Source organism: Lissotriton vulgaris, chromosome 6 (assembly GCF_964263255.1).
Source record: "Lissotriton vulgaris chromosome 6, aLisVul1.2, whole genome shotgun sequence".
NCBI lineage: Eukaryota > Metazoa > Chordata > Amphibia > Caudata > Salamandridae > Lissotriton > Lissotriton vulgaris.
Window position 1 is genome coordinate 46876139 of NC_141694.1, and position 12372 is coordinate 46888510.

At 56.2% G+C, this 12372-nt stretch overlaps 1 protein-coding gene across 1 annotated transcript in view; it reads left to right on the forward strand.

Moving 5' to 3' along the window:
* Positions 1 to 12372, forward strand: part of MDGA1 (MAM domain containing glycosylphosphatidylinositol anchor 1) — a 900569-nt gene that overhangs the window by 851513 nt on the left and 36684 nt on the right. The window contains exon 14 of the mRNA XM_086925579.1: positions 1099 to 1207. Coding sequence (XP_086781705.1) covers positions 1099 to 1207 — 109 coding nt within the window. The remainder of the gene's footprint in view (positions 1 to 1098; positions 1208 to 12372) is intronic.

The window sequence follows — 12372 nt, forward strand, 5'->3', positions numbered from 1 at the left end:
TGTTTTTTGTTAGCCATCGATAAGGACCCACAAGAACTCCCCTCCCTTCAGCTGCCAGTAGATGGTCTTGAAACAGGTCCTGTCTATTTCCTGGCTTCCTTCCTCTGTACTGTTCCCTCTATACACAGTACTCGGTGCCCCCATCCAGGCTTGCATCACACAAAGACCATGGCATCCATGCAAGAAACACTAGAAGACAGGAAGGAGGCCTTCTTACACAGGTTAGAAGTTCATTTTTTAAATGACTCTCTAGTACATAGTTGTGAAGCTGTTTATTGTAAATGGATATCAAATAGGTATAATTGATCTATTGGATAGATATTGATGAATGGGGCTTGTTTCCCATAATCCTAGAGCCTAATGGTTGCCTAAACGAGATGGGGAAGGTATAACACTTTCAAATAATTGCTGCAATGTTAAACCTAACCCTAAATTCACAAATTACATTATTGTAATTTATTTAGCTAATAACTTAGTGATTTTATTTAACACTAACACTAAATTATACGTACCTTCTAAAGTATTTTTTACCTCTGAGGGTAGTGAGTGTGCATCTGGTGAAGCAGGGTGTGGTGGCTTAGTGGAGTAATCCATCTAGTGTAGAGGACCAGTGTTTCACGGCTTGATCACAGGTTTGAATCCTGGCAGGTCCACTCAACCTTTCATCATTTTGAGGTCGATAAAATTAGTGCCATTGAGTTGGGTCTGTTATTCACCGCTTTACAAATACACATGTTATGTTATGCTGAATGTTCTGTTGAAGTAGTTGTAGAGATGTAGACCTCAAAATAAAGTAAAACACTTATAGAAGGTTTTACATTTTTTTGCTTTTTCTGTAATTTTTGCCTGTGTTTCAGAGAGTCATTTTAAAATATGGGCTCCACCCTGGTTTCTCTGGGTGAAGTAGCAGAGAATGAATGAATATGTCTATATTAGAGCCTCGTGGACAGAACCCATCATACTTCGAATGGGCAACAAGTGAATTCATTGACTGCCAGTCTAAAGAGTTATAATAATCAATGTTGAAATCTAATGATGTTATTTTCAAGAGTTCCAACATTATCCTATATCATAATCTTCCATTTGTTTCTCACACAGGTCGTGTTTGAAGGGGTCCGCGGCTTGAGCTACGAAGGCGACATCGCGATAGACAACGTCACAGTGAAGCCGGGCGCGTGTCCGCCTAAGCCCAATAATCCGGATAAAGGTGAGGTCCCATTAGCTTGTATTGGATCGTCGGTCGGTGTGGGCCTGCGCGTGGCCCACGGATGCACAGACTCTATTCACGTCCACTTTTTCTGTCAGCATGTGACATTCACATAGGCACTTAAAAAACTCTCATGAATTACCAGCACGCCATCATGGTTTCAGAACGTTCATGCAAGAAAAGGCTAAGCAAGGGGTGCATGTACATATGAGAAAATGATGGTAAATTGGCACCAACCAACAGTTGTAAGTGTAACTTATGAACGTGCGTAGACATCGGAATAGCAGGACACTCAGAGGGAACAGGTAGGTCAATAATAGGGAACTCTGCCAGACTGTGCTGGTAAAATAAACGCACTATGGTAGTGCTGAGAGAGACACAGTCAAAAAGAATGATTGATGAACCTAATGCCGAACAATGTCATACATTCAACCCAGTACAGAGATCTGGGCCTAAATCCATTGTTTTTTTGCTCCCCATACCATTCCAGTTAGAACCAAGCCATGTGCAAATCAGTCTTGACCCTGTGCCCAATGGGAATTGTCCAGCCCGAACTGCCAAGCCAGGTCTTCCCTGTGCTGGCGAAAAGCATCCTAGGACTGGTTTCGGGGTTTCACCCCTCATCAGCCAGGATAGCTTGACTCCAGTGGCATGGAGAGCACGGGACCCACATCTGGGCAAACCCGGGTGACAAATGCAAAAATAACAATTGATGGACAGAATGCAGAACAATGTCATACATTCACCCCAGTACAGAGATCTGGGCCTAAATCCATCGTTTTTTTGCACTCCACACCACCCCAGTTCAGACATGGCCGTATGCAAATCAGCCTTGACCCTGCGCCCAATGGGATCAGTCCAGCCCGAACTGCCAGGCCAGGTCCTCCCTAGACTGGAAACAAGTATCCTAGGACTGGTTTCGGGGTTTCACCCCTCCTCAAACAGGATAGATTGACTCACAGTGAGAGAGACACAGTAGCACACATGTCAGTGCTCAAGCTGAGCACCAGAGGCAGCACCCCGGCAGGAAGTGCCTGCAGCACAAGTGGCAAAAAGGGATGGCGCCTCGTGGGGAGACACCAGGAAGGGGCTGGAAAGACGGTAAGGGAGGTGGGAGAGGGGACCAGGAGAAGGTCACACACACATGTGCTGTTGTGCTCCGACCTAAGGCGAAAATAAAGGAAGTCACACCCTTACCTGGCTGTCATGCATCTTTTCACTCCTTCCGGACACTACAAACACATGTGCCTGTAACATGCGTGCCAGATTCTTTGATAGCCAGATTGTCTTTTACATCTTTCTATATTTGTTCCAGACCTGTACTGAGTGAAGACCCCGCCTTCATTTTCTGAAGGTAGTATGCTACACCGAGTGTGTGGTTGGCAGTTTTGTATCTGTTGTGAAGTTATGGGCAGTGTTTTGTGTTGTGCATGTGTGACCAGAGAGGTGCACTTATCTTGCCTTATGTACAGTGCGTAGCAGTGTGATTGAAGAGCTGCTTGAGATAGGTGCAATGCATTACATGATTTTCATATAAGTCTCCAAGAATGTGAGCCTTCCCCTGCTGAGGCGATCAGGGAACGCATGGCCGCCAATTCTCAAACACTTGAGGGACAAGGCTCACATATCACTCCTGTTGTACAGGCAGGTCCATGCCCTCCCACTTCCTCTGCCCCTCACTGTGCATCAGCAGGCTGTAAAGGTCACAGAGGGATTAGCTGGCATTATAAACAGAGAGAGGATAGCCAACTCTCTGCCTAGAATGTCATTGCATCCCAGAGCTCCATAGATTGAAACATGATGAACCTGGGTATATATGTCTTATAATGTCCATCCCATTGGATTCTTCCAGTTCACGCTCACCAAGCCTCAGACCCTCCCTCTTGTATCATCTTCCTCTTCCTTCCTTTTATGAGTTACCTAACTTACCTCATTGTTTGTTTCACCCCGCCCCTATTCCTTCCTACAGCCCACTTCTCTCCACTTAGGCCACCCTTCTCTCTTCCTACTCATTCTTTTCCACCTTTCCATCTCTCTCCATCTTATCGCTCCCTTCCTAATGCTCACCTTCTCTCTCTTGCCTAGTCTTACTTCCACTCTTATGTAACCTCCCCCTCTTGCCTCTGCTTCCTCTCAGGCTCTTTCACATCCATCTTCCTCTCGCCGCTCCCTTCCTGTTACCTCTCACTGCCTCTTCTCTCTTTTTGTATTGCCATCTCTCCTTCGTCTCTACATTCTGATATATCTTGCTCCTGCCTTTGTATATATGGCTTCTATCAACATCATTTCGAGGGGGAAGACAGCGGGACAGCATCCTGCCCGCCCACCTCTTGCATCCAGCCCGTCCACCTCTTGCGTCCAGCCCGTCCACCTCTTGCACCCAGCCCGTCCACCTCTTGCACCCAGCCCGCCCACCTCTTGCATCCAGCCCGCCCACCTCTTGCGTCCAGCCCGCCCACCTCTTGCGTCCAGCCCGCCCACCTCTTGCGTCCAGCCTGCCCACCTCTTGCATCCAGCTGGCCCACCTCTTGCATCCAGCTGGCCCACCTCTTGCATCCAGCTGGCCCACCTCTTGCATCCAGCTGGCCCACCTCTTGCATCCAGCCCGCCCACCTCTTGCATCCAGCTGGCCCACCTCTTGCATCCAGCTGGCCCACCTCTTGCTTCCAGCCCGCCCACCTCTTGCATCCAGCTGTCCCACCTCTTGCATCCAGCTGGCCCACCTCTTGCACCCAGCCCGCCCACCTCTTGCGTCCAGCCCGCCCACCTCTTGCGTCCAGCTGGCCCACCTCTTGCGTCCAGCCCGCCCACCTCTTGCATCCAGCCCGCCCACCTCTTGCACCCAGCCCGCCCACCTCTTGCACCCAGCCCGTCCACCTCTTGCACTCAGCCCATCCAACTCTTGCACCCAGCCCGCCCACCTCTTGCTTCCAGCCCGTCCACCTCTTGCATCCAGCTGGCCCACCTCTTGCGTCCAGCCTGCCCACCTCTTGCTTCCAGCTGGCCCACCTCTTGCATCCAGCTGGCCCACCTCTTGCGTCCAGCCTGCCCACCTCTTGCATCCAGCCTGTCCACCTCTTGCATCCAGCCTGCCCACCTCTTGCATCCAGCCCGCCCACCTCTTGCGTCCAGCCCGCCCACCTCTTGCATCCAGCTGGCCCACCTCTTGCATCCAGCCCGCCCACCTCTTGCATCCAGCTGGCCCACCTCTTGCATCCAGCTGGCCCACCTCTTGCATCCAGCCCGCCCACCTCTTGCTTCCAGCCCATCCAACTCTTGCACCCAGCCCGCCCACCTCTTGCTTCCAGCCCGCCCACCTCTTGCATCCAGCTGGCCCACCTCTTGCGTCCAGCCCGCCCACCTCTTGCGTCCAGCCTGCCCACCTCTTGCATCCAGCCTGTCCACCTCTTGCATCCAGCCTGCCCACCTCTTGCATCCAGCCCGCCCACCTCTTGCGTCCAGCCAGCCCACCTCTTGCATCCAGCTGGCCCACCTCTTGCATCCAGCCCGCCCACCTCTTGCATCCAGCTGGCCCACCTCTTGCATCCAGCTGGCCCACCTCTTGCGTCCAGCCCGCCCACCTCTTGCTTCCAGCCCGCCCACCTCTTGCACCCAGCCCGTCCACCTCTTGCACTCAGCCCATCCAACTCTTGCACCCAGCCCGCCCACCTCTTGCGTCCAGCCTGCCCACCTCTTGCGTCCAGCCCGCCCACCTCTTGCGTCCAGCTGGCCCACCTCTTGCTTCCAGCCCGCCCACCTCTTGCATCCAGCTGGCCCACCTCTTGCGTCCAGCCCGCCCACCTCTTGCATCCAGCCCGCCCACCTCTTGCATCCAGCTGGCCCACCTCTTGCATCCAGCTGGCCCACCTCTTGCATCCAGCTGGCCCACCTCTTGCGTCCAGCCCGCCCACCTCTTGCATCCAGCCCGCCCACCTCTTGCATCCAGCCCGCCCACCTCTTGCTTCCAGCCCACCCACCTCTTGCATCCAGCTGGCCCACTTCTTGCATCCAGCTGGCCCACCTCTTGCGTCCAGCCCGTCCACCTCTTGCACCCAGCCCGTCCACCTCTTGCACCCAGCCCGCCCACCTCTTGCGTCCAGCCCGCCCACCTCTTGCGTCCAGCCCGCCCACCTCTTGCGTCCAGCCTGCCCACCTCTTGCATCCAGCCCGCCCACCTCTTGCTTCCAGCCCGTCCACCTCTTGCGTCCAGCCTGCCCACCTCTTGCATCCAGCCCGCCCACCTCTTGCTTCCAGCCCGTCCACCTCTTGCACCCAGCCCGTCCACCTCTTGCACCCAGCCCGCCCACCTCTTGCGTCCAGCCCGCCCACCTCTTGCGTCCAGCCCGCCCACCTCTTGCGTCCAGCCTGCCCACCTCTTGCATCCATCCCGCCCACCTCTTGCTTCCAGCCCGTCCACCTCTTGCACTCAGCCCATCCAACTCTTGCACCCAGCCCGCCCACCTCTTGCATCCAGCCCGCCCACCTCTTGCATCCAGCCTGTCCACCTCTTGCGTCCAGCTGGCCCACCTCTTGCTTCCAGCCCGCCCACCTCTTGCATCCAGCCTGCCCACCTCTTGCATCCAGCCTGCCCACCTCTTGCATCCAGCCCGCCCACCTCTTGCTTCCAGCCCGTCCACCTCTTGCACTCAGCCCATCCAACTCTTGCACCCAGCCCGCCCACCTCTTGCGTCCAGCCTGCCCACCTCTTGCGTCCAGCCCGCCCACCTCTTGCGTCCAGCCTGCCCACCTCTTGCGTCCAGCCCGCCCACCTCTTGCGTCCAGCTGGCCCACCTCTTGCTTCCAGCCCGCCCACCTCTTGCATCCAGCTGGCCCACCTCTTGCACCCAGCCCGCCCACCTCTTGCGTCCAGCCTGCCCACCTCTTGCATCCAGCCTGTCCACCTCTTGCATCCAGCCTGCCCACCTCTTGCATCCAGCCCGCCCACCTCTTGCGTCCAGCCCGCCCACCTCTTGCATCCAGCCGGCCCACCTCTTGCGTCCAGCTGGCCCACCTCTTGCGTCCAGCCCGCCCACCTCTTGCATCCAGCCCGCCCACCTCTTGCACCCAGCCCGCCCACCTCTTGCACCCAGCCCGTCCACCTCTTGCACTCAGCCCATCCAACTCTTGCACCCAGCCCGCCCACCTCTTGCGTCCAGCCTGCCCACCTCTTGCGTCCAGCCCGCCCACCTCTTGCGTCCAGCTGGCCCACCTCTTGCTTCCAGCCCGTCCACCTCTTGCACCCAGCCCGTCCACCTCTTGCACCCAGCCCGCCCACCTCTTGCGTCCAGCCCGCCCACCTCTTGCGTCCAGCCCGCCCACCTCTTGCGTCCAGCCTGCCCACCTCTTGCATCCAGCCCGCCCACCTCTTGCTTCCAGCCCGTCCACCTCTTGCGTCCAGCCTGCCCACCTCTTGCATCCAGCCCGCCCACCTCTTGCTTCCAGCCCGTCCACCTCTTGCACCCAGCCCGTCCACCTCTTGCACCCAGCCCGCCCACCTCTTGCGTCCAGCCCGCCCACCTCTTGCGTCCAGCCCGCCCACCTCTTGCGTCCAGCCTGCCCACCTCTTGCATCCAGCCCGCCCACCTCTTGCTTCCAGCCCGTCCACCTCTTGCACTCAGCCCATCCAACTCTTGCACCCAGCCCGCCCACCTCTTGCATCCAGCCCGCCCACCTCTTGCATCCAGCCCGCCCACCTCTTGCATCCAGCCTGTCCACCTCTTGCGTCCAGCCCGCCCACCTCTTGCATCCAGCCTGTCCACCTCTTGCTTCCAGCCCGCCCACCTCTTGCATCCAGCCCGCCCACCTCTTGCATCCAGCCTGTCCACCTCTTGCTTCCAGCCCGCCCACCTCTTGCTTCCAGCCCGTCCACCTCTTGCACTCAGCCCATCCAACTCTTGCACCCAGCCCGCCCACCTCTTGCGTCCAGCCTGCCCACCTCTTGCGTCCAGCCCGCCCACCTCTTGCGTCCAGCTGGCCCACCTCTTGCTTCCAGCCCGCCCACCTCTTGCATCCAGCTGGCCCACCTCTTGCATCCAGCCTGTCTACCTCTTGCGTCCAGCTGGCCCACCTCTTGCGTTTAGCCCGCCCACCTCTTGCGTCCAGCTGGCCCACCTCTTGCTTCCAGCCCGCCCACCTCTTGCATCCAGCTGGCCCACCTCTTGCATCCAGCCTGTCCACCTCTTGCGTCCAGCTGGCCCACCTCTTGCTTCCAGCCCGCCCACCTCTTGCATCCAGCTGGCCCACCTCTTGCGTCCAGCCCGCCCACCTCTTGCGTCCAGCTGGCCCACCTCTTGCTTCCAGCCCGCCCACCTCTTGCATCCAGCCCGCCCACCTCTTGCATCCAGCCCGCCCACCTCTTGCATCCAGCCTGCCCACCTCTTGCATCCAGCCCGCCCACCTCTTGCGTCCAGCCCGCCCACCTCTTGCATCCAGCCGGCCTACCTCTTGCGTCCAGCTGGCCCACCTCTTGCGTCCAGCCCGCCCACCTCTTGCATCCAGCCCGCCCACCTCTTGCACCCAGCCCGCCCACCTCTTGCACCCAGCCCGTCCACCTCTTGCACTCAGCCCATCCAACTCTTTCACCCAGCCCGCCCACCTCTTGCGTCCAGCCCGCCCACCTCTTGCGTCCAGCCCGCCCACCTCTTGCGTCCAGCTGGCCCACCTCTTGCTTCCAGCCCGCCCACCTCTTGCATCCAGCTGGCCCACCTCTTGCATCCAGCTGGCCCACCTCTTGCATCCAGCTGGCCCACCTCTTGCGTCCAGCCCGCCCACCTCTTGCTTCCAGCCCGCCCACCTCTTGCATCCAGCTGGCCCACCTCTTGCATCCAGCTGGCCCACCTCTTGCGTCCAGCCCGTCCACCTCTTGCACCCAGCCCGTCCACCTCTTGCACCCAGCCCGCCCACCTCTTGCGTCCAGCCCGCCCACCTCTTGCGTCCAGCCCGCCCACCTCTTGCGTCCAGCCTGCCCACCTCTTGCATCCAGCCCGCCCACCTCTTGCTTCCAGCCCGTCCACCTCTTGCGTCCAGCCTGCCCACCTCTTGCATCCAGCCCGCCCACCTCTTGCTTCCAGCCCGTCCACCTCTTGCACCCAGCCCGTCCACCTCTTGCACCCAGCCCTCCCACCTCTTGCGTCCAGCCCGCCCACCTCTTGCGTCCAGCCCGCCCACCTCTTGCGTCCAGCCTGCCCACCTCTTGCATCCAGCCCGCCCACCTCTTGCTTCCAGCCCGCCCACCTCTTGCATCCAGCCCGCCCACCTCTTGCATCCAGCCCGCCCATTTGACTTTTCTGCCTCTTATGCAACTTTTGTATTGCTCATGTTTTATGTGTCTTGTCTACCTCGGCCACCTGGCACTTCATTCATTTCTTTATGAACCTTAACAGCAATGGACTCGATGTTACCCACCCTCAGAATTACCGGCATTGGTAACTCCACGATGTTAGAAATACCGCCCCATTTCCCGGGAGGCTTTTAATGAGGGCCTTGATTGTGTAATTGGAGTAGCTGTTATTTACAGTGCCTAGAAATGCGAGAAGTGTTGTATGGAGGGCTTTATAAAAATATGTGTTATTTCTTGTGCTTCCTTCGTATAGTTATGTGCCTTGTATCTCTTTCATCGCTCATGTCTCTCCTTTCCACTTCCGGGTCCCTTTCCTTCCAGCAGCCCCCCTCCACGCACACACCCAACCCTTGCCAGCTAGTCCTGTTCTCGCTGCTTTCTTCTCCTTCTTTTTTTTTTGTGGTTTTTCTTTCTTTTTCTTTTTTTCACAATTTTTTTTTATTAAACAGATGTTTATATATATACAGTACAGTTTCCGTGTCTCATTTCAGTACATCGAGGGTAATACAGCATGGTGTCCAGCATTGATATCGCACCTGCGCGCTGGGCTGTGTGGTACAAACGATTAAAACATTTCCGTCCCCTCATTCGCGGATTTTTGTGTAGAAATGAAGAAAAGAGAGAGAGAGAAAAGAGACCCTGGGGGGGGGGGTTGGCAATTATATGGGTGAGGTAGTTCGCTGGTTCCCGCTATTGGAGCCTGGGGCCTTATAGGGGTTTGAGGGTGGTCAAGTGTTCATCCAGTGCATTCCACATCTCCCCCCCCGGAGTGGTGGCATGGTGAATGGTGTGAGGCTATGTTGTCCGCTCCTCTTAAGAAGGTGATCCAGTTTATCCAGCCTTTGAAGGTGGCTTTCCTGGTGTCCTTCCAGTTTGTGAGGATAATTTTCACTGCTGCTGTTAGGAGGAGATCTATCAGGTCCTTGTCGTTTTTTGCTTTGGGGCTTGGGGCTATTGCTGACGCTGTGATTTCATTGATGCTGCCTTGCAGTAGTTGGCCCGTCACGTCGGATATGAATTGCCTGATTCTGCTCCAGAACACTCTGACTTTGGAGCAGTGTAGGATTAGGTGATCTAGGTCACCTTTCTCCTTGTGGCAGTTCCAGCATTTGTCATCTTCCCTGATACCGGCAGCGGCAAGGCGAGCTGGAGTCCAGAACACCCTGTGCAGCAGCCAGTATTTCGTCTGGGCTAGCTGTGGAGTCATCTTATTTCTAGTTGCGGATTGCCATATGGTTGACTTCTCCCTTTCCGTGAGACCTCTACCCATGTCCCTTTCCAGGGGTTCAAGGGCTTTACTGTTCGGACTTGATGTGTTGGGACTAAGTAGCTTGTAGAGGTGGGCTGTTTGGTGTCCTAGCTTGTTTAGATGTACTCTAGGATGGATGGGGGCGTTCTGCTGAGCTTTGCTCTAGTAATTGCGGCTTTTAGTTTTAGGAATGCGTAGAATTCTAGACCTGGGAGGTTATACTGGTTTTTGAGTGAGTCGAAAGTGAGGGGGTCATTCTTTTCATTTCTCTCTCTCTTCCTCACATCCTACAGTCTTCAGTCCTGTTTCAGTTTTTGGTGTTTTCTACACGCTTTTTACTCTTTACTCCCATTGTTTTCTCTTTGAATTCTTTCCAGCATAGTTCTGACACCTTCGCTTTACAATTCCCATGATCTCGCTTTAGGACTGTATTCCCGTTTTCACCATGTGCTTTTTAACCATATTTTCCAGTTCCCTCTACGGCCCGTTTGTCCCTCTCTTCTAGTTAGTCTGCTCTTCCTCTAACCAGTTTCTATATCTTACAATTGCCTCCACCCTCTCTTTCCTTAACAGTTCTCTCCTTCCCTCCCACCGCTGTCATATGTCCTCCATGGCCCTTTCCGTCTCCTTTCCTGTGACTTCTGTGCTCTTTTTGCTCTCCCTTCCTATATCCTCAAACACCCTATCCTGTCTCTTCCTATTTCAGCTTTTTCTCTCTTTCTCTCCCACCCTCCCTTTCGAACTCCTTTCTAGTCTTGTTCCCACTCCTTTCTATTTCAGATATGCTTCCCTCACCCTGCCTTCTATTTCTCCAGGCCCTTCACCTTCAATTTCTGTTTACTCTCTGCCCTCTCACTCTCTCACCTCCCTGTGCCATCTCACTCTCTGCTATCTCACTCTCTGGCCTCTCACTCTCTGCCCTCTCACTCTCTCACCTCACTCTCCGCCCTCTCGCTCTCTGCCATCTCACTCTCTGCCCTCACTCTGTGCCCTCTCGCTCTCTGCCCTCTCGCTCTCTCCCCTTGCTCTCTGCCCTCGCTCTGTGCCATCTCACTCTGTGCCATCCCACCCTCTGTGCCCTCTCGCTCTCTCCCCTCTCACTCTCTCACCTCACTCTCTGTGCCCACTCGCTTTCTGCCCTCTCGCTCTCGGCCCTCGCTCTCGGCCCTCGCTCTCTGCCCTCACTCTCTGCCCTCTCGCTCTCTGCCATCTCACTCTGGCCTCTCACTCTCTGCCCTCTCACTCTCTCTCTCTCTGCCCTCGCTTTCTGCCCTCTCGCTCCTCGCTCTCTGCCCTCTTGCTCTCTGCCCTCATTCTCTGCCCTCATTCTGTGCCCTCTGCCCTCTCGCTCTCTGCCCTCTCACTCTCTCACCCTCTGCCCTCACTTTGTGCCCACTCGCTCTCTGCCCTCTCGTTCTCTGCCCTCTCACTCTCTGCCCTCACTCTCTGCCCTCTCACTCCACACTACGCCATCTCACTCTCTGCCCTCTCGCTCACTGCCCTCTCGCTTTTTGCCCTCACTCTCTGCCCTCACTCTCTGCCCTCTCACTCTCTGCCTTAGTTCTCTGCCCTCACTCTGTGCCATCTCACTCTCTGCCCTCTCGCTCTCTGCCCTCTCACCTCACTATGTGCCATCTCACTCTGTGCCATCTCACTCTCCGCCCTCTCGCTTTCTACCTTAGCTCTCTGCTCTCTCACTCTCTGCCCTCTCATAGTGCCCACACCGTCACCCGCTCCTCCCGACACTTACAACTTTCTGCCCCATAAATAATACACCAGACACTCTGTATGGGGAAAGAACTGCTGCAGGTTTATTCTCATACAACATAGTATGGCATTAGTGGGTCATCTTACGGGCGATCCAAGGTGGCAGCCCCTCGCTGTCCCGCCCGCCTGTAGAGCCAATCAGCACCTTGGGGACGACGCCCAGACAGTGCAGCACCTTGTAGTTCGTGTCCTTGGACTCCCAACCCCTTTTAGGGCGGAGCGACATGGCTCACCCCCGGTTGGTTCAGGCCCCCCAACCGCCCGAAGGACTAACGGGGCGCCGTCGTGATTTTCGGAACCTCCTGCGGCTCACGGTCTTAGGCTCGGGCACCCTTACTGTGCCGGGCAGAGGCACCCTTACTGTACCCGTCTGCCGCAGAGGTACCCTTACTGTACCGGTCCGCCTCCAGATCGCCCTGTAACTCCGCCAAAGCCCTGGAGGAGGCTACCGTCGATGCCAGGGCCCCCCACTCAGAGTACCCTGATGGCGCCCCACAGCCGCAAGTGTTTCCTGGATGTCTAACAGGAATATGTCCATGCCAACCCTGGACAAATGCACCCCGTCTTTTTCATAGTAACCTGCGATATGCTCCTGGATCAATGCATGCCTCACAAAACCCAGGCCCCTACGTTCCATGAATTTCTGCATGGATCTGTTGACCTTCCTGCAGGAATGATCTATTGCCTCGGTAGACCTGGCGCCCCGCCATACCCTACGGGGCACGATTTCGGACCACACAATCTCGCATGCTCCTAATCTGTGGCTAATTGCCATGATGTCTGACTGCATATTCTGGAGTAACGCCCTCC